Source organism: Temnothorax longispinosus, chromosome 5 (assembly GCF_030848805.1).
Source record: "Temnothorax longispinosus isolate EJ_2023e chromosome 5, Tlon_JGU_v1, whole genome shotgun sequence".
In the NCBI taxonomy this organism is placed as follows: domain Eukaryota; kingdom Metazoa; phylum Arthropoda; class Insecta; order Hymenoptera; family Formicidae; genus Temnothorax; species Temnothorax longispinosus.
Window position 1 is genome coordinate 14,996,565 of NC_092362.1, and position 23,717 is coordinate 15,020,281.

The 23,717-nt window shown below is 35.3% G+C and overlaps 2 protein-coding genes across 5 annotated transcripts; one reads left to right on the plus strand and one right to left on the minus strand.

Annotated features, from left to right (window-relative positions):
* Positions 1-748: 748 nt before the first annotated feature.
* LOC139813063 (ATP-binding cassette sub-family G member 4) lies at positions 749-16,616 on the plus strand. 2 transcript variants are annotated; one of them, XM_071778334.1, is made up of 13 exons: positions 749-906; positions 9,664-9,950; positions 10,459-10,642; positions 10,849-10,972; positions 11,272-11,417; positions 11,964-12,087; positions 12,235-12,349; positions 12,437-12,565; positions 12,838-12,950; positions 13,177-13,345; positions 13,446-13,702; positions 14,080-14,213; positions 14,443-16,616. In XM_071778334.1, the coding sequence occupies exons 2-13, from the start codon at positions 9,746-9,748 to the stop codon at positions 14,660-14,662; spliced, it is 1,920 nt and encodes a 639-aa protein (XP_071634435.1). In that variant the 5' UTR covers positions 749-906; positions 9,664-9,745; the 3' UTR covers positions 14,663-16,616. The 2 variants fall into 2 exon arrangements, with proteins under 2 accessions (XP_071634435.1, XP_071634436.1); XM_071778335.1 differs by lacking the exon at positions 749-906 and adding an exon at positions 4,406-4,879.
* LOC139813065 (ATP-binding cassette sub-family G member 4-like) lies at positions 16,202-22,538 on the minus strand. 3 transcript variants are annotated; one of them, XM_071778338.1, is made up of 11 exons: positions 22,253-22,516; positions 20,020-20,330; positions 19,646-19,819; positions 19,156-19,366; positions 18,514-18,621; positions 17,974-18,110; positions 17,721-17,889; positions 17,357-17,457; positions 17,071-17,226; positions 16,652-16,770; positions 16,202-16,427 (listed from the first exon to the last, which is right to left on the minus strand). In XM_071778338.1, the coding sequence occupies exons 1-11, from the start codon at positions 22,410-22,412 to the stop codon at positions 16,202-16,204; spliced, it is 1,872 nt and encodes a 623-aa protein (XP_071634439.1). In that variant the 5' UTR covers positions 22,413-22,516. The 3 variants fall into 3 exon arrangements, 2 of the variants coding, with proteins under 2 accessions (XP_071634439.1, XP_071634440.1); XR_011732022.1 differs by having other exon boundaries at positions 16,240-16,427; positions 16,652-16,766; positions 22,253-22,536; XM_071778339.1 differs by having other exon boundaries at positions 16,240-16,427; positions 16,652-16,766; positions 17,057-17,226; positions 22,253-22,538.
* Between the last annotated feature and the right edge of the window lie 1,179 nt (positions 22,539-23,717).

Sequence of the window (23,717 nt, forward strand, 5' to 3'; positions counted from 1 at the left end):
GAATTAATATGATGACTATTTTACGTCGTATTAAGTGACAGGAAATACATAGATAGTGAAATACGTAGATATATTCTATTTATTTCCAATCTGCCTTTTAACTCGAATCGTATATTTACTATTCTTTTCGTATCGGATTACGGTCATCGTGCTATCTATAAATACGAAGTTAAAATGATACAATCCTTCTTATCTACTGAATACATTGGTATTCGGTATATGTATTAAACATCTAATCGCTCACAATGAGAAAACAATTTGCTGGATGAACAAGACCGTGTTGCAAACACGTAATTTGGCATTCAAATATTTGATTGGCTCAACGATCACGATTGTTGATGCTACTGCGAAAACTAAATTTATTGTTGCATCCACCAATTATTTGCTGATTATTCAAACATTTTATACGCGCTTGAATGAGGATAGCCTCTATTGTGATGTTGCAACAGTTTCTTGTAACCATCACCGTAAAGAAGAATGAGAGAATTTTTATATGCTTTACACATGGTTTTTATATAATTACGTGCTTTGATAAATTTATATCCTTCTTTTTTTTTTAATTTTTTTGAAAATCGGTAATCCTCTTCGGCGTCCGAAGATAAGGGAAAAAGGATGAAAAGCCCCGAAGATATTCCGCGCACTGCGATTTACAATGCAAATTACTTGAGCGCTCCGGAAGAGCGGCGCATCCACGTCAGGAGGGGGAAAGGGTTGAAATGCGTAGTGCGCTCGGTGGGGTGGGGACTCGGGTGAGATCGGTGAGATAGAGCGAGGAAGAAAACTGGATAGTCTTGGGTCTCTTCGAGTTAGTGCTTCATCCTCGGTCGCGAACGGTCCGCGTCCTGCACACGTCACGTCACGTCAGTCTTCGAGACACTCGAGCGTTGGTCTGTGCAGTGGGTCCCGGTAAGTACATCGCGACTTAAACGAGCCGCGTACCTCGCAACTTCATTCCGCGACCGCGTGGAAGAAAAAAAAAGAAAAAGAGAAATGGAGGAGGAAGAAGGGAAAAAAGGGAGAGAGAGAGAGAGAGAGAAAGAGAGATCTAATGCCGCGAAACGCGGAAATTTCGATACTTTCACATTCCGCGTTACTTACTCGTCAGCGACACACGATCCGCATCGCCTGTTTTCTGCGTACTTACGTCACGTATATCCGGCGTATCCCTAATGCTTTCTCAGCGGTATGTTATCTCTGGCACTGATGGCCGGTTAGAAACTACGATTGCGAAGTGTCAAAAGTTACAAGTCAAGGCGACTTATCAAGGCTCTCTCTTGAACACGTGCAATTGACACACGTCCTCTCGGGTTGAATATCCACAAACGCGCGTTCATTCAACACGCTGAAGAAAAGAAGGCAGCAGCATAATGCGTGTATCCAGCTATAGCTTGATTTTTAGATACTTCCAAACGTTTCGCTGAAGTGGCGAGTTGTCTTTTTTCCATCTCTATCTCCGTTGATCTGAAGCGGCCCGAGGAACTTTCCGAGGAGATCGCGAAAGTTGCAGAAAGTTTTTACGGATTAATTAACAGATTACTATTCACTGATACTCATTTAAAATTCCGGCGTAATTAACGTTGCACGCGTTAGAGATATCGCGCGAGATATCTCACACGTTGTGTAAGAGAAATTTTGATGTAAATAAAACATGGGGGGGAAGAAAAACAGAAATGTGTTGCGCGACAGCGTGGTGTCAATTAATTATCTATCCGAGCGATAAAAGACTCAGTTTACTCTTCGCGCTGTCAGTTCCGTCAAACATTACATTTCAGATTGAAATTACTCATACATCTAACCGATCGCAGTTTACCGCGAGTTAGTCAACAATGCCTATTTTTCATTTTTTCGTCTCGGTGTTACCGAGGATGCTAATGTGAAAGATCGACCGTCACTTCCGTGAAATCAATCCCGGACTATCCTCTTCGCGCTTTTAGGCTCGACGAATTTCTATCTGACTTAAACCACATGCAGAGTAATTTTCACGTTCGGCGTATTAAAGCGAGAGACTTATGCCTTGATTCGCGTGCGCCGAGAGATATATGAACGCTCGCAATTCCTGTTGTCTTCCGTGAGAAATTTTCAAACGCGCCTCGAGCGTCGACAGTGCACCAGAATCGATCAACGTCGGACGCATCCCGTCTCTCTGTCGAGCTTTCCATTTTTTTTCTCTTTACTCCTCGAAGCTCGCTGCTCCTGGAAACGGCGAGCGAGCTTTTTCAGCCAACTCCTCGACGGCCCCACGCGGATCTGCGTACCGCGGCTGCGGCGGCGGCGGCCGAAAGGTCGTTGTCCCGCTGCGTCGGCGTTTCCGAACGAGGGGAATTAAATCGGGCTCTAAATCGTTTGATCGGGACTTTTGTGAAGCGTGCGACAAGCCCCGCGCTAAAAATACATCCTAAGAACGAAGCGCGCAGTTGGGGCGTTTTAGCGAATATTTTCCTGCGCGTTATGTACAGTTAAATACTTCGAGCGCATGCATCTGTTCTTCGTTCACATTTTTGCGTTTCTGCACTTGGTGAATCTCGCGAACGTGTCGACACGCGCTTGATTATATCATCATTGAATATATTTATGATATGAGTTATATCAAATTCATATGATATAATAACTCTTGATAAGAGTTATAACTTCAGGAAGTCGAAACTTGTTTCGAAGCACGCAATTATTTTTTTCTACGATAATTGGAAACAAACACATCAGTAACACGATACGTCCTTTAACGTTCCTCTTTATCGCTGTTGAACAGCGGCGATTTTATATAAGAACTTTTTGCACATGTAAGTCACATGATCACGATTTTTTATCACGGTCGTGTCACGCACGTGCACGCGAGAAGAGGAACTGATGTCCGCTAATCTAAAATTGAACGTAAATCATCTTCACGCTTTTCCTGTTTTGTCTTTTAACCCGCGAGTCACTCCTGTTCCATATTTATCTTGCGTGAACCACATATGCGTAACCCCGGGTGTTAATGCGGTGGATGCGAACACGATGCACTTGACAGAACTTTGGTCGTGATAATTAATTGTTTAGCTGCCTGATAAAAAAGCATAGATATTCGTCAACAACTTTTAATTTTCAAAACGAGAAGCAAATGGAATGGCTCATCTTATTCAATATGAGTTGAGTATTTTTCTTCGGAGGCACGTGTTCTTTTTTAAATTTTGTTTCTTTTGGAAATGAATGTTCTCTTGTTTACACTCTTTGCGCGGGGCTAACAGTTTTTGAAAACTATTTAAGTATGATAATTTCTTCTTGGAAATGTAAGAGCGCTTTCATGGACGAAGATAAATTATTCTACGGTAAAATCAGGGTTATTTTGTACCGATTGGATTATGCGGTGCGACGACGTGCTATAATTACATTATTTGTTATAACTAGATATACGGAATCCTTAATTAAAGCATTTTTCTTGTTGAAACGCAACAAACCAGTTATTGCAATCTATTTCTCGCATATTGCTATATGTTGTTGATAATACTTGATTGATCGTATTATCAATAACATCCCTGCCAACAATATTAACAAATTTTGCATAAAAAATATATATATATGTTTGTGTTGCTGAGGGAATTAATTTAACTTGCATAAGTAACAAGGAAGAGCACGTTTCGAGATGTTTTATCTGATCTCGGAAAATAAAACTTAACTTCAAGCGTAATAGTTTAATTACGTGCAGTTTAATCGCTTGTTTATGTAATTATTTTGAATACTATAGTAAATGACTGTATCTGGTAAGAGATAATAAAGTCCACATGTGTGTCGTACTTTATAAATACTTAAAAGCGTTGGGGTCAAAGTCTAAAGTAGACTTTTTACCGCGTGTAGTCGTGTTTAAGAACTTTATTATCTCCTTTGATCGGTTCAGTTTCAACAGCAGGTATGTTATTTAAAAAAAAAGAACTATTTCAATAAACGTGGATTTTCAAAGCAATATTGTATATAATTACTCTGTTTTCAATTAAAATATTCTATGCATTATTTAATACTCTCTATCGACTCCATCGATCTCATTCGATTTTCACTGGATTGATTCCTTTAGAGTAGTGTTTAGAGCGACAGATATGTTAATATTCATGAATCACCCATGAATGTGTGAATCATTTAAATAACATTGAAATAACATTGTCCAGCTACTTTGCCCTCAATGCGAAGGTATACTATGTTCTTTATTCATTTATTCATATCACTGTCACAGGATATTTGCATACACGAAAAGGAAAAAAAAATAAGATTAACGACAATGCATCGTCTAAGTCGCCGAATTCGCGGCAGACCAGTGGTTAAATCACGTGGAACGGGAAGAAACGTAACGCGCCGTTCCCTCAGTACGAAAGTCCACTCCAGCCTGAAACGTTCACTCGTGCCGGATCTCTCTTGAACTTTGCGCGCACCACTCATTCTATGTATACAATTCATCATTCGCTTATCTGTCAGTGCAGCGCGTATAAAGAAGACACAATCTAAATGCCTTCCCTCCCCGAGGAAATTTTGATGCGCTAAGCGAATCGTCAATAATACGAGGCATAATCGCGAGGAGACCCCTTCCACGTAGCGGCGATCCTTTATCGAAGCTGCGGAAGGCATAACGATAACGTCCGACGCTTTCTATCGGTTGATTTGTGCCGTCCATCGACCATTATCTTTTCTTTGTTCCGTAATCTGACGCGGCGTGCTCAAGTACGTACATGTACATATCGTATCGTTACTTGAACGGTGTTCGTCGTTGTGTATGCGCGACGCGCGAGTTGTTCCGCCTTCGCCATCATTTTGGAATTCGCGTCCGCGTGAAAAGTGAAAATCGATGACTGCAAAAGTGCACGATTGACACTTTTTTATTTGTGATCGAAGCTTTAATCGCCAATTGACATCCGCAATCGTAAGTTTGATTCAGAGACAGCAATGTCTCTCTCTCCTATTCCTTTCAAAACTGACACAATTTTGCAAAAATTACATTTTTATTGTAATTAATATAATTATTATTATAATTAATATATTTATAATAAATATATTAATTATATTATCATTTATATAACAATATATATTATTTTTATTAATTATATAATTACAAACTTAATTATAATGTATACATTCACAGAAACTTTCTCTCTCTCTCTCTCTCTTTCTGCCTTTGAATGCTAATTTTACTATAAATATCATCAAAGAGATAACATGTCTGACTGAGTCACGAAATGTATAGAACCGAGTTTCTATGATCTAGCCGATTTAGCACATTTCGAAATTATAGCCTTGTAATAACAGATTTCGTAGGCCAATCTAAAGTTGCGATATTTTCCGGAAAAAAACAAATAATAATAACTTTTATAATTCTCGTGTTTTTAACCGACTGGAAATAGAGTTTCGTTTTGCAAACTAAAGAAGCCGATCAAATGAACAGAAGTACATATTCTCGATCCAGTTAATTCTATATACAAATTGAATTTATCTTTGTTATAAGCTTTTTATTTAAATCTTGAATATTAAAATAATTAATGGAAACAATAAATATAGAAAACGGGCTAGCTAAGAACCAAGCGCGGCAAATGATCCGCGAAAGTTTTATTTTTATTTCTGTTTTACATATCTTTCAATCTTGACTGCGCGCCGATTAAATTTGTCAGACTTGAAACCTAGCTCCGGTTGGAGTAGTCAAATCCCCCTTTACATCAAATTAAATCGAATCGATTTAATTTTTGATGCTATGCATCTAAATAACACTGTTAAAAAATCATTGCGAAAAATATTACCTCAGCCAGGGTTCGAACCTGAAACCTCCTTCACTCCGTGAAGGTTAATATTTTTCGCAATGATTTCTTAAAAGTTATTTAGATGCACATAGCATCAAAAATTAAATCGATTCGATTTAATTAGGTAAAGGGATTTTACTAATTCAACCGGAACTGTATTTCAAGTCGACTGACAAATTTAGTCGGCGCGCAGTAAAGATTGGAAGATTATGTAAAATAGAAATAAAAATATAAGATTTTCGCTGCGCTTGGTTTTTAGTTAGCCCGTCTTCTATATTCGTAGATTTCCATTGGAGCCTACACTTAAAATTTTGGAAACAATAAAGTCACAAGAAACGATCGCATTTCTCGATATTTACATCTTCATGTTTTATTATCAAATAATATAATCACCAATCGATATTATTATTTATTTATGACGAAACTGTTGAAGAGAAGAATGGAAGAAGTCGGTTAGTTTTTGGTTAATACAATTCGATTCGAAAGTTAATCAACACAAAATATAATTGAAACAATATACTATAACAGCAGTCGTCGTGCTCGTCGTAGCTTGCGCAATATAAATGCAGAAATTGTGACATCAAAAACGAAGTGTGACGAATCAAAAACAATAATGCTGGCTACACATTCACTCGGACATAGCGTTACATTTGCATTACGTAATACATGGCACGATGACGTGATTGATATAAATCTGAAATAAAAGGTGATTAATACTTGTGCAAGGAACACAATTATTTTCGTATCGACTGATTCTTTTTTCATCGACAAAGAAACGTGAGAGGAACGTACGTGATTCTCGCTGACACAAGACATTTCTCACTTTACACAATCAGGTTTAATGTTCAATAAAAACAACTCAAAGAAACGATCTAACGCTCCGAATTTCAAACTGCACGCTTGAAAATTATGTCGTTTAGGAGAAAAACTTGTTCTCTCAAATGTTTTCCCTTTTATCTCTTATATTCGCACGAGATTGTAATTTTCGAGAGCTACTTCAAGAGTACCGTGTCGCATCAATTTCGTTTTTCTTTCGATGTATCGACGGTAACACACACGTGAATACTCTCAACACGTAAAAGCTGATGGGCGAGTACACGTAAAAATGCATACCTACACTGTGCTCCATAACGAGCAATTCTCCCTTGAAGTTATCCTTACTTTCACCTCTTGCTTGCAACATCTAAATCCACGTATATATTGTTGCGAAAATATAGCTCATGGCGGTGTATATTGCACACCAGCTTGCCCAATTTATCCTCCGACAAATCTTACTTCTCTGAGTTTCTTGTTAAATAAAAAAAAACCCTGATTTTTGCGACGAGGAGGAACATGAAACAATAGTTTGTCATTAGTATTTCCAATTTGTCAGAATTTTACTTCTTTCAACTACCTGTTAGACAAAAGAGCCGATCTTTGCGACGAATATGATGAGACAATTTTATTGTGCTCCCAATTTGTCGTTCGAACTTTACTTCTCTCAGTTTTTTGTTACATAAAGAAGTCAATTTCGCGGTTCAAAAAGAAGTATAAAGAGACAATTTTGTAATTGGTTTTCCCAATTAATCGATCTTACTTCTATCAGTTTTCGGTTACATAAAGAAAAATAGCGAATTCTTATCGATGCTAATAAAAAGAATTCTTCTTTTCGCGAATCTCGCGTGGTTTAATTTTATTTTAATACGGAGCGGCAGAGTCGTTCATTTTCAACGTTATTTGCCTCAAGCAAAACGCCTGGGAAAGCTACTCAGCTAAGTACCTACTAAGTACTTAGTACTTACACTCGGGAAAATTGTAAATATACGATGAGAGGACGGAGATGATTGAAAACATGTTTTCAAATGTTCGATAAAGACAATAACAAGCGCGGCTTAAAAACTACACGATCGTTAAATATCTATTGCAGGCATGCATTAAGTGCGAGATTTATTAACGCTCGAGAGTGGCGGTCACAATTCAAAACAGAGACTTTGTTTTATTCGCATTACGATGACGTCAAAGGCCTACCAAACTCGCGTGCGTACAGATATGCAAAATATTTTTGCTCCATATTTGGACCTTATCGCTTATAGTTCACAGGAGCATGCAATAGGAGAATCGCATATCGCATTGCGTAACGCGGCATCGTTATTTCCTCACTGATGGTGACAGTTTCTTTTTCCTTCTTTAAGCTCGTGTGTACGCTACGAAGTTCATGATAATATCTTCGACGCGCAATTACTCTCTTCTCTTTTTTTTCTCCTTTATTGCGAACATTCTGCTGGACTGATAGCCAGCTGCCGTTCGTTAACTTAATTATTTCGAAAACAGTGTGACGACTGTCCGCGGGTCGACTGAAAATTCAACATTATTAACTTCCCGACATTCATTTACGATTAGATAAGATTAACGATTCCGCGCTGTCAATGAAATCATCAAAGGTTACTGGACTTGGTACTCTCGGAGTATGATCAAGATGATACGATCTTGTTGACGTGTACCCGACCACAATTGACGATCTGCGTTCTACATAATTGGGAAATCCGCGAGGCTTTTCCAATTATTCGTTTTCTCGGAGTATTGCGTTGATCCTTTTAGTCATCCTCTAATTACTTACTGACCTTTTATTCGTTCACTAAGTCGTGTTTACGCGTGTTTATCAGGAAATGTATAGAGATGAGGGGACTCTTATTCAACTATTTTATCTCGTAATCACTTTAAGTAAATATTAGATGCGTCAAGAGTTTAATTGATATGGTATAACTATTATCAATCTTATTATAAATAAAGATAGATACGCTTTAGTCGGTTCTTGTAAGAACTGGTCGGGCGACGAGAGGCGCGGCGGAATTTAAAAATAAACGCAGACGAAGGTAACAACAAATGTTTTGGTCCAATGTATTGTAAAATATAACCTTTTTCATTCACTACTTTGAAATTCAGATTGCGAAATACAATTCTGTGTCACGGACGACCGGTAGTGGCCGCGTGTATCTGTATGCACATGTCGTCAAAACGAGTGGCTCTGCTTACGGGTGAATCATCGTGCGTCGGACAGAAAATTATATCTCGTAAAATACAAAGCTACCTTTGTTCCCCGGTCACAAAACGACGCACGCTTTATGTCGATTATATTACGTGGCGAATTAAGCCACAAATTCCTCTTCGGTTAATTTATTGCTTTATTTATTTATTTATATAGAACAGAGAGGAAAGGAAAAAAATCGGAGATTTTTTATTTGGTTGTACAATATCAATTATACTATAGCCGAGGAAATACATATGTTGACACTATATGCTAATTTTACCGGTAAATGATAATTATTGACTGCGTGAATTTTACAATAATAGCCTGCCATTAGTATAATTATACTTGCGAAAGGTGTTATTGAAGAGAAAAATTTAAAGTATCAATAAAGAAGATCTCCTTTGATTGCAACCGGAGTTACAAATCGAAAAAAGTTTCATTCAACGGGATTCTGTTTTATAAAATTGTAAATTTATAGCCTCCCTAGCCTTCTTCAAATTGTTAATTTACGTTAATTTATCCATCTGTTACATGCGTCGCAGATTTCAAATCGTCTGTAATCCCGAAAACATAACTATTATGTAGATTTGTAGAATTCCGTTGAATCACGGAAATATATAAAACCCACTTGTCATGGACTTTTATCCTTCAATAGCACAACGTCATAAATTGCCATTGTGTTTACTTCAGGTCTAATTAGCATTAAGCCGGTTTATCTAAGAAAAGAATCAGAGAGCGCGGTTACTTAATACGTTGAAAATATAAGAGTTTCTTTTTACGATCGTTGCGAGTCATTTAATTGCAATGTTGTCTCGTCTTACGTCTACCTCTGTGACCCCCGACTATCGTTATTGCGGATCTTCGTGGATCTCTATCGAAAGCCCGCCGCGCGCCGGCTCTTTGTTCTAGGTCGCCTGGATTGGAGCGACAGATGAGCGTTCGAGCATAATCGATCCTTATCACTCGATCGGTTCGCATAAAGTGCGCTACGATGGAAGTATTGATGCACGAGGCGAGCAACCGGCGGGAAAACGGCACGGATACGACGGTCTGTATGGCCGACCCCAGATCTACGTTCAACGAGAGACGAGAGGACGCCGGGATGCCGCCCGACACCGCGCACAACAACAACGAGGAATCAATTGACATCATCTTCGAGAACATTACCTACACCGTCAGCCTTGGCTTCAGAAGAGGTGAGCGATCCTCTAGTTACACTGTTAAATATATTAAAGGATAGAATTTAAATCAGTGTACGTTGAGTTAAATAACATTTTGTTATTTTTAACTACCACGTGTGTCGTTTGTTATTTCAACACACAATTTTATTTTAACTTTATTGGTTTGAGTTAAATTAACGACATATTGAGTGAGAGCACTGGTGATCTATAAGAATGGTAAAAAATAACTCGAATTGAGTATAACTAGATACTATGAATTAAACAGTGTATAAATTAAACCAAAAAGTCACTTAGCTTACGAATATATGTATAATAAATAGTATTTGTGTTGCTTCCCGACGTAAAAAATTTTTCCTATGTAAAACGACATCTTGGAAGACGATAACTTAAGTCGATTGTGATAACCATGACAATAAGTGAGAATTCTCTCGGAGTTGGAAACGAGGAATTATGGAAGCGTTGCTGTAACGATGCCTTCAACGGCGCGCGGCGTTAGGTAATCATTGCGGTGGAAAAATTTCAGGGGAGAAAGAGATCTTGCACGGGATTAACGGAAGGCTCCCTAGCAAACAGTTGATCGCTTTTATGGGGCCATCCGGCGCAGGAAAGTCCACGTTACTCGACGTCCTGTCTGGTTTCCGCACAACCGGAGTGGACGGTGTCATATATGTCAACGGCCGTGTTCGGCATCTCAACACTTTCCGGAAGTAAGCACAGTCTGCCGCATACTTTAATCTTATCAAACTTGAGACTTTCTAAATTAACATAAGCTACGTAAGTGATTAAATAATCAAGGAAATTATATAGAGGCATTTTATACATCTCGGTGTCTTTCCGCTCGATTTGACACGACTCATGCGTTGCCAATTTCTTTCGTTGCTGTTTTAACGCTTCGTTAATTATCCCTCCTCAGATGCAGCGCCTATATCACGCAAGAAGATCGATTGGAACCCCTGCTGACCGTGATCGAGAACATGAGGGTCGCCGCCGATTTAAAGCTGCCGTCGAACACGCCGCAACACAAGAAGGAGATGATCGTGCGTAAAAATTTATTAACAACTATTTCGATAATTGATAAAAAAAAAATCATCACTGTGATTTATTAAAATCACAGAAATAATTATAAATCACACAGTGCTGTCAGTGCTTTGTCAAATCTCATTATCGCTTGATAATTATTTAATTGTTATTTGAGGATAATATAATAATGTGTATCATTAGTTGATCAGCACCAGTGTTAATTGACGTATTAATTGAATGACAGGTGAGATTTATCGTTGAACCGATTTAAAATAAATTATAATACTTTATAAGGATCAATTGCATAATGTTGCAGATCGAAGACATTCTCACGACACTTGGTTTGTACGAACACATGCACACGAGATCCGATCGATTGAGTGGCGGCCAAAAGAAACGACTCTCCATCGCATTGGAATTAGTTAATAATCCCATGGTGATGTTCCTCGACGAACCCACCACGTAAGTGTAGTGATTTGGACTTTGATCATTCGATGCTATCTGACTTTCCTATTTTTTATATATAAGCTCGAAATTGAATGGTTGTTTCTTTCAATCTTCACGTTCAATGTTAACATTTTAATAATTGCATATCCTCGATAAATATTTACACATTTAAGTGCAATAATTCAATTTCTGTTGCTTTTTACTTAAATGATTTTTTACAATTGATATATAATCTATCTTTCTATCTTTCTAATAAGGATGGACAGATTTTTTTTATTATTTTTTGTTTTGCCTCGTCATTTATCGCTGTACTTTTATTGACATTATCATATCATAATATTTCGTTACGGCGAGAACTACTATTGTAATTATGTTACACAATATATTGAATATTAGCGTTTCTCTGGAGTACAATATATATCTAGTATTTTCAATTTTTACCCAAAATTGTTAATAACTATTGATTGATGAATATCGCTAATGCTGTTTAAATAAAGATTATTCATTAACAGCCATCTTATATTTGTTATTATATTTTTACATTTGCCATACTTGTTACAGAGGTCTGGACAGTTCATCTTGCACGCAAGTCGTAAACTTGCTAAAAATTTTGGCGCGACAGGGTAGGACAATAATTTGCACTATTCATCAGCCAAGTGCGTCCTTGTTTCAATTGTTCGATCAGGTAAGTAAGTGGGTCACAGAAATTATAAAAATGCGTTATAGAAATGATAAAAATCATTGTTCAAAAACATCGATCTTGTTTCGATTCTCATTTTTAGAATTGCATTTATATGATTAGAATTATAGGAAAATCAAATTTCTCTCGCAGGTATGTGTGTTGACGAATGGAAACTGTCTTTACCAAGGAGCAACGAGCAAGCTCGTGCCATATCTGGAAAATATGAAAATGCCGTGTCCTATGTATCACAATCCAGCAGATTACAGTACGTATAAATAATTCATCCTTCGGCGCGAGTTGTTCAGAAGTTTTTGTTAATATTGCTATATGTTGCTATATGCAAATATTGCAGTAATCGAGCTTGCCTGCGGAGAGTACGGAGATGATAAAATCGATTCATTGATAATGGGATCGCAAAACGGACGAAGTTTGCAGTGGTTCGACAATCCGGAAGCTCTAAGGGATGCGAAAAGCTTGAGAGGTACGGAGAAAATCGAAGATTATAAAAATTATCACGTTACAATAATATAAATACAAAATTGTGTAATTTTATATTTTATTAAAAATTATATTAAAATAAAAAATATTTTTCTGTGTATTTACATATTTTTGACAATTAATCGCCTTTAAATATTTACATCTGTAACAAAGTATGATATTATAGCGTTAAATCATTGTGCCAGAAAATTGAATGGCAGAGTCAGTCTAGATTTATGTGACATCGTTTAATCTTTGATCGTGTTTTTTTTTCAGCGGCACATCCACTAAAGAAAGTAAGGAACGATAACAGCTTACACGCGACAAATCTCGTTCACCAAATCAAGATCTTGCTAAGGAGAGGATATATCATGTGTAAACGAGATACGGTAAGAATTGTTTGTTCCATCGTGCGTTTTAGAAAATTTAAAGGCGTTTTCCATTGGGAAAAAAAACTCACTGGCACTCTCAGTGCTACAAGTGAGTTTTTCCGATGGAAAACGCTATAATATTTTGAGAATCCAGAAAGTGCCAGTCGCCATCGATCTTGACGTAAAGAACGCTACGATTGCACGAAGTTTTGTTTAATAAATCCGTGCATGTATATCGTTGCAGACTCTGACGCATTTGCGCATCATTGTTAACATAGTCGTCGGAGTAATGCTGGGCTGCGTTTTCATGCGATCCGGCGCCGATGGCTCCCGCGTTCTGGACAATTACAATCTCCTCTTTTCCATCCTCATACATCACATGATGACGACGATGATGCTCACGATAGTGACCTGTAAGTATTGATGATTTCACGATGACTATACGGTTCTTCGGTAACTTTTACCGCAAATGAGAGATTGCGTAACGGACAACGTCTCATCTTTGATTTGCAGTCCCAATGCAGATGTCCATCCTCCTGAAGGAACACTTCAATAGGTGGTACAGCTTGAAGGCATTCTACACGGCGATAACGTTGATCGACGTGCCGATTTCGATAGTGTGCTGCATATTTTTTTCGATAATCGTCTATCTCATGTCGGCGCAACCGTTGGAGGTTATTCGATTTTGTATGTTCTTGGCCATCAGCATGTTAATCATGTTTATTGGACAAGGTACCGGTCTCATGATAGGCGCTATATTTAATGTCGTGGTAAGTATTATCAATTATATCAATATAATTAATTAAAATTGGTCGATGAGACGCTGACTTGTTCGCAGGCTGTACGATCTTTGCTATTTAATTGCATGTGTAATTAAATATAAGTCTTTTCATCGACGTCCAGTCTTATCAAACTTAGAGATATTAATTTTACATATCAGCAACTTCCGTGACTTTGATTCCATTAAATGCGTCATTAACCGTTTTTTTTACTATGTTAATAGTTCCAAAGTTTTTTTTTTTGTAATTATCAGCATTGTTCAGATAAGACTCCTTATATAAATAGCACTTTTTTGTCGCAAAATGTTTCATAAAGAAGGTTTACAATTTTTGATTAAAACGTAATAAAGAAACATTTTAACTTGAAGAACGGCACATTTATGGGACCAACATTGGCAGTACCGTTAATGATGTTTGCCGGATTCGGAGTGTCGTTACGCGATCTACCAAGCTACCTCAAGTGGGGTAGCTATCTCAGCTATTTACGATACGGTTTAGAGGGGTAAGAATTGCTTCACGCTTCATAAATTTTGTATTACCTAGCAACATTGTATACATATATCATGACGTGTATTTCCAATAGTCTATCTATGACGAAATTATATCTCGACATAATTAAATACTTTTTATAATTCAAAATATTACATAAATTAGAATTATTTAATAATAATCCAAAATTATATAAATATAAAGTGTTATTTATGGCATTAATTTAACGTGTGCTTTCGCAGATTCGTCGGAGCCATTTACGGATTGGACAGACCCACTCTGGACTGCAAGGAAAAGGGCGAGCTGTACTGTCACTATAAATACCCTTCGAAATTTCTCTCAGACATTGCCATGAGGGGAGACCAATTCTGGAACGATATTATCGCGCTCGCTATAATATTACTCATCACACGATGCGGCGCATATATACTTTTACGATGGAAACTCGGTTCATACCGATAATACCGATACGGTTAAACCTTTGGAATGCGATTATCTTATACTCTGACTGCTACTGTATTTAAATAGCTGAGAAACTTACTTAACTACGTAATTCTCAACCTTTCAATTTGTAGCATTGCCTGAAGCCGCACTTGCCGAATGTGTGTAGCTTTCGAAATATTAAAATAATTCGAAATACCGGAAAATGTCAAAAACGACGGGATAAACAATTATTTCTATTAGCTGCTTATTTGTGTCTGATCGTATATTTTTGTTACTATCTTGAAACTTTATCCGAACCGCATATCTCTATTTATAGCAGAAAAAGAGTGCCACGAATATTAAGCGCTCTGTATATATTCTTTCTGTATATATTGATACATTGTCCGATTATAATCTCGTAATAGTCGCAGGAATGAGTAAGACTGTGCGTATGCCTACGTGACAAGTGTATATATGTACCTCCGAGTTGATATCGAGGGACATTGAAACGGCAATAAGTTCACACACGTAGCAATATATTGTTAGTGAATTACTGCGATAATATTTAATTTTTATACTTAAATGTGATACGTGCGTGATTCTAAGGAATCCTACGTGATACTGCGTGATAACGTATGTACGCGTCGCGCGTCAATGGAATGAATTGATACTTCCGTTGAAAGATACGCCACTTGAACTTATGTCAGGTCCAATTCAATTGCATCTGTCATAGCTTTGAGAGCTTTCGGTTCATCCAAGGTTTTGAGCAAATACGTTGAGGATAAAAAGCGTGGATTATGTCAGTCTCTTAATAAGAGGATGCAAACAGCAAGCACTGAATGAAAACTCAGATTCTAAGATGCAAATAGACACTATTCACTGAGAAATTATTTTTATGTGATATATTTTTTTTAAATTGTAAAAAAATTGCCAAACTGCTGATTGTTGAAATGACAGATATATTACAAAACAATTACGTTTACTCAATCCTTCGAGAAAATTGACCGATCGACAAACAAAATCTTTCAAATTTATTACGTGTTCTTTATGCATCATCATTATTATTATCGTCATTATTAAAACACGTTATACGTTTTTATATTAGACTATTATATATAATTATATATATTTTTACGGACATTTATTATTTTGTTGCGTCATTTATTTAAGAAGATAAATGAAAATTCTGGGCTACCTATTTGACATTCTCGTTAACTTTGTTAAGTCGACGCATTGATTATTCACTTACCCTAAGATATTTTACCCTAAGATATTTTAGTTTACTATACTGTTATATTTAATTTATTTTATAATAATAACGCCAATCCTTACATTATTACCATAATCAGTTATAAGAAAATAAATCTTATTACATTGTTATTATTACATTGTTATTGTTGAGCGTGTTATATATTTAGGTACAAAAAATTTATACATTTTTTACATTTCTAATTCTATTGTCTCTCTTAACATTCTACCTACTGTTACAAAGAAAATGTGTTAAATCATTAATTTTTTGTTTGAGACATATTTGGAGAATACTTTCTTGCTTCAGATAAATATTTCCTAAGTATTTATTTACTTTCTTGCATGATAAACTTTCCAACGAAGTAGTGCATAGGTGATTATGTGTAAACAGAGTATCCAAGAGCTAAGTACTATCAGAATTACGTAAAATGGTACTGTTGGCATATCCATCATCGAGAGAATCTTGTTTGGCGTACGCATGTAACAGTAGATTTTCGAGCACGACAGATCCGATCGATTAAGATAAACCGCCTGCATCATTCCTTCGAATGTGTATCTACAATACAATTTACATTTCTCAAATTTACTGAAAAAATGAGGCAAATTGGAAATACAATAAAAGTGTTTCTACAAATAGGAAGCGAGAACAACTGTTTATGAATAGCCATTATAAATTATTATAAAAAACGGTCCATATGGAAAATATTGTGTAGTAATAATAAATTCAAATGCTAAAAATTTTTAATATTAGTAATCGCTATGGTATAAAATTGTCTGTACCTGAAAAAGCTCATAGTGCTTAAAGGCTGTAGGTATACCGATATTTCTCTAAATTTCAAGAAATATCCGGCGAACAGCAATAATGGTGTACTGACTGCCGGTATTAAGAAGAAACCTGACTGAAAGAAATTATACTTGGTCAGCTACATTATCTGTTCATACATATTAAATAACAATCAAATTGAAATTTGAATGGTATAAGCTGCTCAATATATACGTATATAAACTGAAAAATTATTATTATAAATAAATCATCTAATGATTTATTAACTTATTACTATTACAAATCAATATAGCCGCGATATTTTCCGATATAATATTGTAATAAGTATGCAATGTTAATTTATTATAGTCTTTTTTTGTAGCTTTTCTCTCTAATAGCGTAAATATTAATTAAAATAATACCGCCGCTGAAATACCTCGGTGCCAAAAGCTGCGCCTGTAAGTATCCCGACCGTTTGTCCAATAATTGTAATTAACAAGCAAACGCTCCACATCTGTAGAATTCTAATATATTCCATTGGCTGTCCCGTCATATAATATGCTGTAAACAGGAAAGATGAGGCACAAAGTATCTAGAAATTGGAAAAATTTTTAATTGATTTCAAAACATATGACAAATATATTTAAGTGATATTTAGCCAGAACTTCATGTCTGAAAGAAATAATTAGTAATAATACAAATAATGCTGCATTAAAACATACTTGTAACGGGAGATCCGTTAGTATTTTTACGCTATAGTAAGCCCTCAAAGAATACCAGTTATTTAAATATTCCTGCAAAAATACTGTCGCTTCTGTGGGAACTACAATCAGATTAACATGGTATTTATTAAAATCATAAAACGCATTTATAATAATTTTAAACGCGGAAAATTGAAAGTATCGTCAAAGAAGTTGATTTTACTTTTCTTTTAGTCTTTCAGAATTATCAAAAGAATCGTAGTTATACATATATATATAATTCAGTTATGTGTCAACAAAATCACATAAATTATACATTACGTTTATACGTAAAAAAAAATACAGAAATATGAAATATATTATTAGAAGAATCTGTGTCACTTACACATCTGTACTGTAGGCATGGCATTTGCGAAGAATAAAAATAACAGGAAGAAAAATAAGCAAGCGGTGTTACTGAGCACTTTCGCCGCGTCGTCGCCAAAATTATAGAAAACTGTTCCTAATAAGAGGCCATTCACAACATGCGCCGCAAATCTTAGTTTTGTCAAGGTCTGAGAGATTAATCACACAAAATGATAGTATTTTGATTTTTCAAGCAAATTGTTCGAATATTACTTTCGATAGTTTCTACTCACATTATCTCGCTTGATGTAAATCAGAGATCTTGAAAATAAAATCTTTTGCTGTTGCCATGTCGACTTTTTTGGTATTATACTATTTATGGACGTATCTATGTCGCCTGTTTTACATTTCTGCTTAGAATCAGTCGATTCTATAAAAAAAACCCAATTATTGAGAGTTATTAGTGACTGAAAAATGATTTCTCATAATTTTGAATTGTCTCGCTTTATATCTTTATGCTTTTCGAATAACATTAATTTTATATCATACGCAAAAGAGATATAGTCCTTGAAGTTTAGAGATACTCAATGCCTGATCTAATATTTCTAAAAATAAAGAATATTGTGGATATTCTCGTTAAATAAAATATTCACGCCTTTATTATCCAGTCATCGCGAAACAAGATGGAAAAAACATTGTATAAATTAGTATAAATTATTAAAATAATTGTTAATGAATTATTAATGAATTATTATGGATTAACAAAAACTCGAGATAATTAAGAAACGTTTAAATATATAACCGTTTAATAAAGTATGTAACATCATATTTACCATTTTCATTAGGTTTGTTGCGCGATCTCGACTTTTCGTATTCATCACGACAGATCTTGTATAAATTCTCTAAATCTCCACCTCTTTGCTCTGTTATGACCTCAAGTACTGCAATCAGGAAAACACAATCAATATCACATGTGGATTGTTCTCCATTCTTTTCAAATTAATAATATGCTTTGAATCATTTAATATCTATGTAACAAATATTATATAGTGAAATTGTTGTGTAACATCGAAAAGTAATAAAGCCACAATTCATGTAATAAGCAATACTACATATCAAGTTAAACAACTAATGTGAGCATTATTTTTGTATTTGCACATAATATTGAGACTTGTATTTATATCAAGTTTTATAATCTTGATGCTTTTCAAGATATCGAGAATATTTCAGTTTATGCAAGGTAAACTTTTTGAATACTTTTTCCTAAGAATACATCTGTCTTAAGAAAGTCTGTTTGTTACTCTATTTTTTAAATAAATTTAACAAATTTACTATGCAAGATTAATAAGAAATAATCTAAGAAATATAAGAAAAATGCGCATAGCTCTAAAACATTTTATGTTAATACTCTTTTTCTAATTCTCCTGCTTTTTTATAATTTACTTATTAAGTCGGATCGATAGAGTCAACGTTACCGAATTCTGCTGTGTTGTAGAAACTGGGACACGTGAACCCGGCGATGCTGTACGTATTTAAGATCTCGCTCTTTGGACCACAGTACATACTTCTGCCTCGGTTAAGTACCATAATGTCATCGAAGAGCGAAATCATCTGACTGCTGGGTTGATGTATCGCGCAAACCACACTGCAGTTCTCTCTCGCCATACCGTGCAGCATGTTAACGAGCTATTAATGCAAATTGTAATGATTATATATACGGCACATTAAGAACGCTTTGATGCTTGCTTTAATGACATCGCGGAATAAAATATAATATTCCAGCTACGTCGCAGGAATATTGCTGGAATATGTTGCGTTTGTATAGGAATTATTAATAGAATTAGAAGAAAAATAAATATCGATTTATGTCGGTTAATAGCGAATATTCTTGTAAAACAATCGCTATTGATGTAATCTGCAGTAATAAATTAATATGCATCAATATGCATTAATTTATCATCATACCTGATTAGACGCCACACTATCAAGACCGCTTGTTGGCTCGTCTAATAAGAGAACGGATGGCTTGGTGATCATTTCCACGCCGATGGAGAGTCTCTTTCGTTCGCCACCGCTTAATTTTTTCGCCAATGTATCCAGGCAATTTGACAAGCTGAGACTCTCCGCGATATCGTTCACCTGACAGAAATAATATCTGATGATGCGTCAATCTATATAACTTTTTAATTTGTTTACCATAGCAGGCTTATATAGTAGAAATAGTAATATATAAAATATATTTTTATATAATTATTATACATATATTACTTATTTAATAATACATTTTATACAATACATAGCGGTTGGAACGTTTCCTTTCGTATTTATATTTTACTTACAATTAAGCAAATCGCTTGTTTGTCCTGATTAACGTCGAGTTTCAGCCGAGCCGCTATGTAGAGAGTCTCTCTCGTCGTGAGAAACGGCAATAGATCGAATTGTTGCGGCACGTAGCACACCTGTTTGCGAAACATTCCCCTGTCCCGTTCAACGCCGTTTATGGTGACAATGCCCTTAACGTCGGCCAATCGTTCGCCCGACACGACTTTTAGCAGGGTGGTCTTTCCCGCGCCAGAAGGGCCGATTATTACTGTGAGTTTTCCCGATTTGAAGTACCCCGTCACATTACGCAGGATCGTTTTCTCGGTCCCTACAGTAAGCATACCTCTTTAACCATATTTAGACAACACGTGGAAAACGCGATCTGATTGCGTGTCACATTTACATTAAAATCGCATTTAAGATCCAAAAATATCACACAGAGATTTGTTAGAAAAACTCGAAGCATTATATTATACATGCACGTATATTTTGTTTTATATTTATCTCAAATTCTTTCAGTTATATTATATGATAATGTGCACTAATACGCGCATATATAATTGCATATTGCACATTTAATTGCGAAACTGATAAGTGTTGGGTAATTTTCTGATATGGGAAAGACATGCGCGTCCAATTAATCCAAATTATCCCAGGTAGGAAGCACATGTCATTTTGACGTCAAAACTCTGTCATTATTTTTTGACGTTTTTTGACGTCAATTGACGTCAAAATGACATGTGCTTCCTACCTAGGATAATTACAAATGAAGCTGTGTAACCTTCAAAACCTGCTCCTTTAAATAAAACAATTTTCCAAGAACATAATGCGCATATACGCAATACACCTATGCGTTTTATAAATAATATTCATAGATTTTCAAGGTCGCTAAGTCCTAAATTAATGAATGAGATAATTTTAGCCAAAATCCGGAACGCGATGTATCTGCTGTCGCTATCGGCTGTCAAATATATAATCTTTGACATATGTTGCACCCATCTTAGACATATATTATATGATATGTTATATATGAATATATGTCATTATATAATTTAGACTTGAAAATTTTCAATTTTAAGATTAGAGCAAACAATACATGATTTGTATTTTTATTACAAATTTATGTAATGAGATAAATAATTTTAGAACACTCTGGAGATATTCAAGATAATTGCGACACGTAATTATAATAAGCTTTGTAATGAGAACAAAAATTTGTTTGTGGATCATAACTTTTATAATGACATTTTAATTTTATTTTTAAATAAAATATTTACGTCATTATTTTTAATTAATTTATATAAAGACATTCAGCTCTTCTTACGGCTTATACAATAATATGCTTTTCTAAACACTTTTTTAGTACGATCATAACATTAGCTCTATTTAGGAAATTAACAAAAGTTGTATTAGTTACTTGTTCATACATACTAATATGAAAAATTTGATAATTAACATACGTAATCTTTTGTTATCTACGTAAAATTTCGTTATCTCGATCAAAATAACTACAAACGCGGACACGTACATACGTCAATGTATAATCTATATAGCTTTATTATTTATTCTATTGCGAAATTAGAATCTAAATCTTGGTTTAAGCTTTAAATTAATTGTGTCAGTTTCTTTTTTAATCTGCCTCATAAAATAACTGAAGATATAACGACTAGAAGCGGATGTGTAAGTTCAGTAGCGTAGGGATGCCGAATCTCTATAAGTTTTAAAAACAGATTGCTGAATAAGTTTTAATATCTTCTCACTTTGCTAATATTTTCGCACTTAGCTTAAACATAAGTACATAATGTACATACGTACATCGCATTTTAAAATATTAAGCTGTATTTATCTTATGGTTAAATTTCAGTTAAAATGTTGCGACATATAGATGATATTTGTGCGCTGAAAACTCACAAACGTTAAAAATGATGATTTACGCACGAATTTACGATTGGGCGAATTTAATGAACATATCAATACGTAAATACTAGAAATCATCAGACGGATGTGTTTAGCGCGCAAATCGAGACAACATACGTATTATATATTTGTGTGACATGTATCGCATTTGCAATGTAATGACGAGCGCTTACGTTGCTATATCAATCGAATGATTAGATCAGTTATTTTTTATACAGCTATCTAAAGCTATCTGAAGATATTACGAAGCGTACGAGTAAATTGTGTCAGGATATCGAGAACGCAAAATTGCAACTTTCACAAATATGTGGAACGATGATGAAATGTTCTTGCCTTTGCTATTGCGACGAACCGAATAACAGAGATCGCTGAATTCGATGCACATCTGCGAGTTCCACGATTTTCCGGATCCCAGCAATTTTTCCGACTTCTGGAAACTGATCTTGCAGGAGTCGTCGTCCAGCGTTTTCGCTGCGCCGTTCGCTTCCAGCATCTTGCCGAACACTAAGTAAAATTAGCTGCCGTCCGCCGTCAATTGATTAATTGAAGAACCGGCGTTTACGCTGGTCGTACGAGATGCATGATACGCGACAATCACCTCTACCCCCTAATCACAGTCCTGTGAGAAGTCCAGGAAACCAACATGTACAATCATCTTTACCGCATAATCACAGTCCTGTGAGAAGTCCAGGAAACCAACATGCACAATCACCGCATAACACCGTCAATAATGATGATGATGAAAGATCAGGTAATGTAGTTTTGTAGAATGAAGCAATTTTTTATTTTCTTTAATTAACGTAATTTTATTTATATTTTTATTATTCATTAATAAATGAGTATGTAGAAACTCCTCCGTCCAGACAAAGTAGTTGCATTATTTACCGACCAAAAAAGAGGTATAGATTTACAATATTATCATACTTCTTAGATTTAATTGAAGAAAATTTTTTTCCTTGTAATTTAGTAGATTATATATATATAAAGTAACATTTTATAAAAATAATTTAATTTTTATGTAGTTCTAAGGGAATTAGCAGAAGGGCGTGATGATACAGATAATGATAATGTATTTAATAATCGGCTGTCGTCAGATATACGGGAAGTGAATCCAGAGAACTTTGCGTTATATAAAAAAGAAGGAGATGAGGTATGGTATATTTCATTCATACAACATTGTATAATTTTAAATTTGTATATTTGTAAATAAAAATGTAATTATTTACTATTATATATTTCTTACTAGATATATATGTAGGCTGCGGAAAATTCATACAATTATCCTTTTGGGAATATCTAAAACAACGTGGTCACGGAGTGTTTTTGCGAGAGTTACTTTTAATTTTATGACTAAACACACACTAGTAAATAGATGTATAAAGGAGTAGAAAACACATGTTGAGCTACAATAGATCACCGCGTAAGCACTTGACACCGAGCAAATATAAAGTACTCCGTCGTAAGTAATAGCGTTATCGCATTAAAAAAATTCATAATTATGATCATTAAATAAATAATTATTAATATTTAATTATTTTCTCTATTTTATCCCAGCAATTTTTCCGACTCCTGCAAACTGATCTTGCACGAGTCGTCGTCCAGCATTTTCGCTGCGTCGTTCGCTTCCAGTATCTTGCCGAACACTTTGTATAATTAGCAGCCGTCCGCCGTCAATTGATTAATTCTTCTTCTTCTTTTTTGTTTAATGGCACTTGCCTTTTTTCAGTGGATGATAGTGTCAATTTCTTGTTAAAAATGAATTTCAATGAAGCTTGTGTTACTATCGGAATATTCAAGA

Coding starts and splice junctions, on each gene's coding strand:
- LOC139813063 (XM_071778334.1), top strand. CDS start 9,746: ATGGAAGTATTGATGCACGAGGCGAGCAACCGGCGGGAAAACGGCACG. Junction 10,973..11,271: donor AACACAAGAAGGAGATGATC/GTGCGTAAAAAT, acceptor ATAATGTTGCAG/ATCGAAGACATTCTCACGAC. Junction 12,350..12,436: donor TCACAATCCAGCAGATTACA/GTACGTATAAAT, acceptor CAAATATTGCAG/TAATCGAGCTTGCCTGCGGA.
- LOC139813065 (XM_071778338.1), bottom strand. CDS start 22,412: ATGCTGGAAGCGAACGGCGCAGCGAAAACGCTGGACGACGACTCCTGC. Junction 19,820..20,019: donor AACAAGCGATTTGCTTAATT/GTAAGTAAAATA, acceptor TATTTCTGTCAG/GTGAACGATATCGCGGAGAG. Junction 18,111..18,513: donor CAACAAACCTAATGAAAATG/GTAAATATGATG, acceptor TTTTTTTTATAG/AATCGACTGATTCTAAGCAG.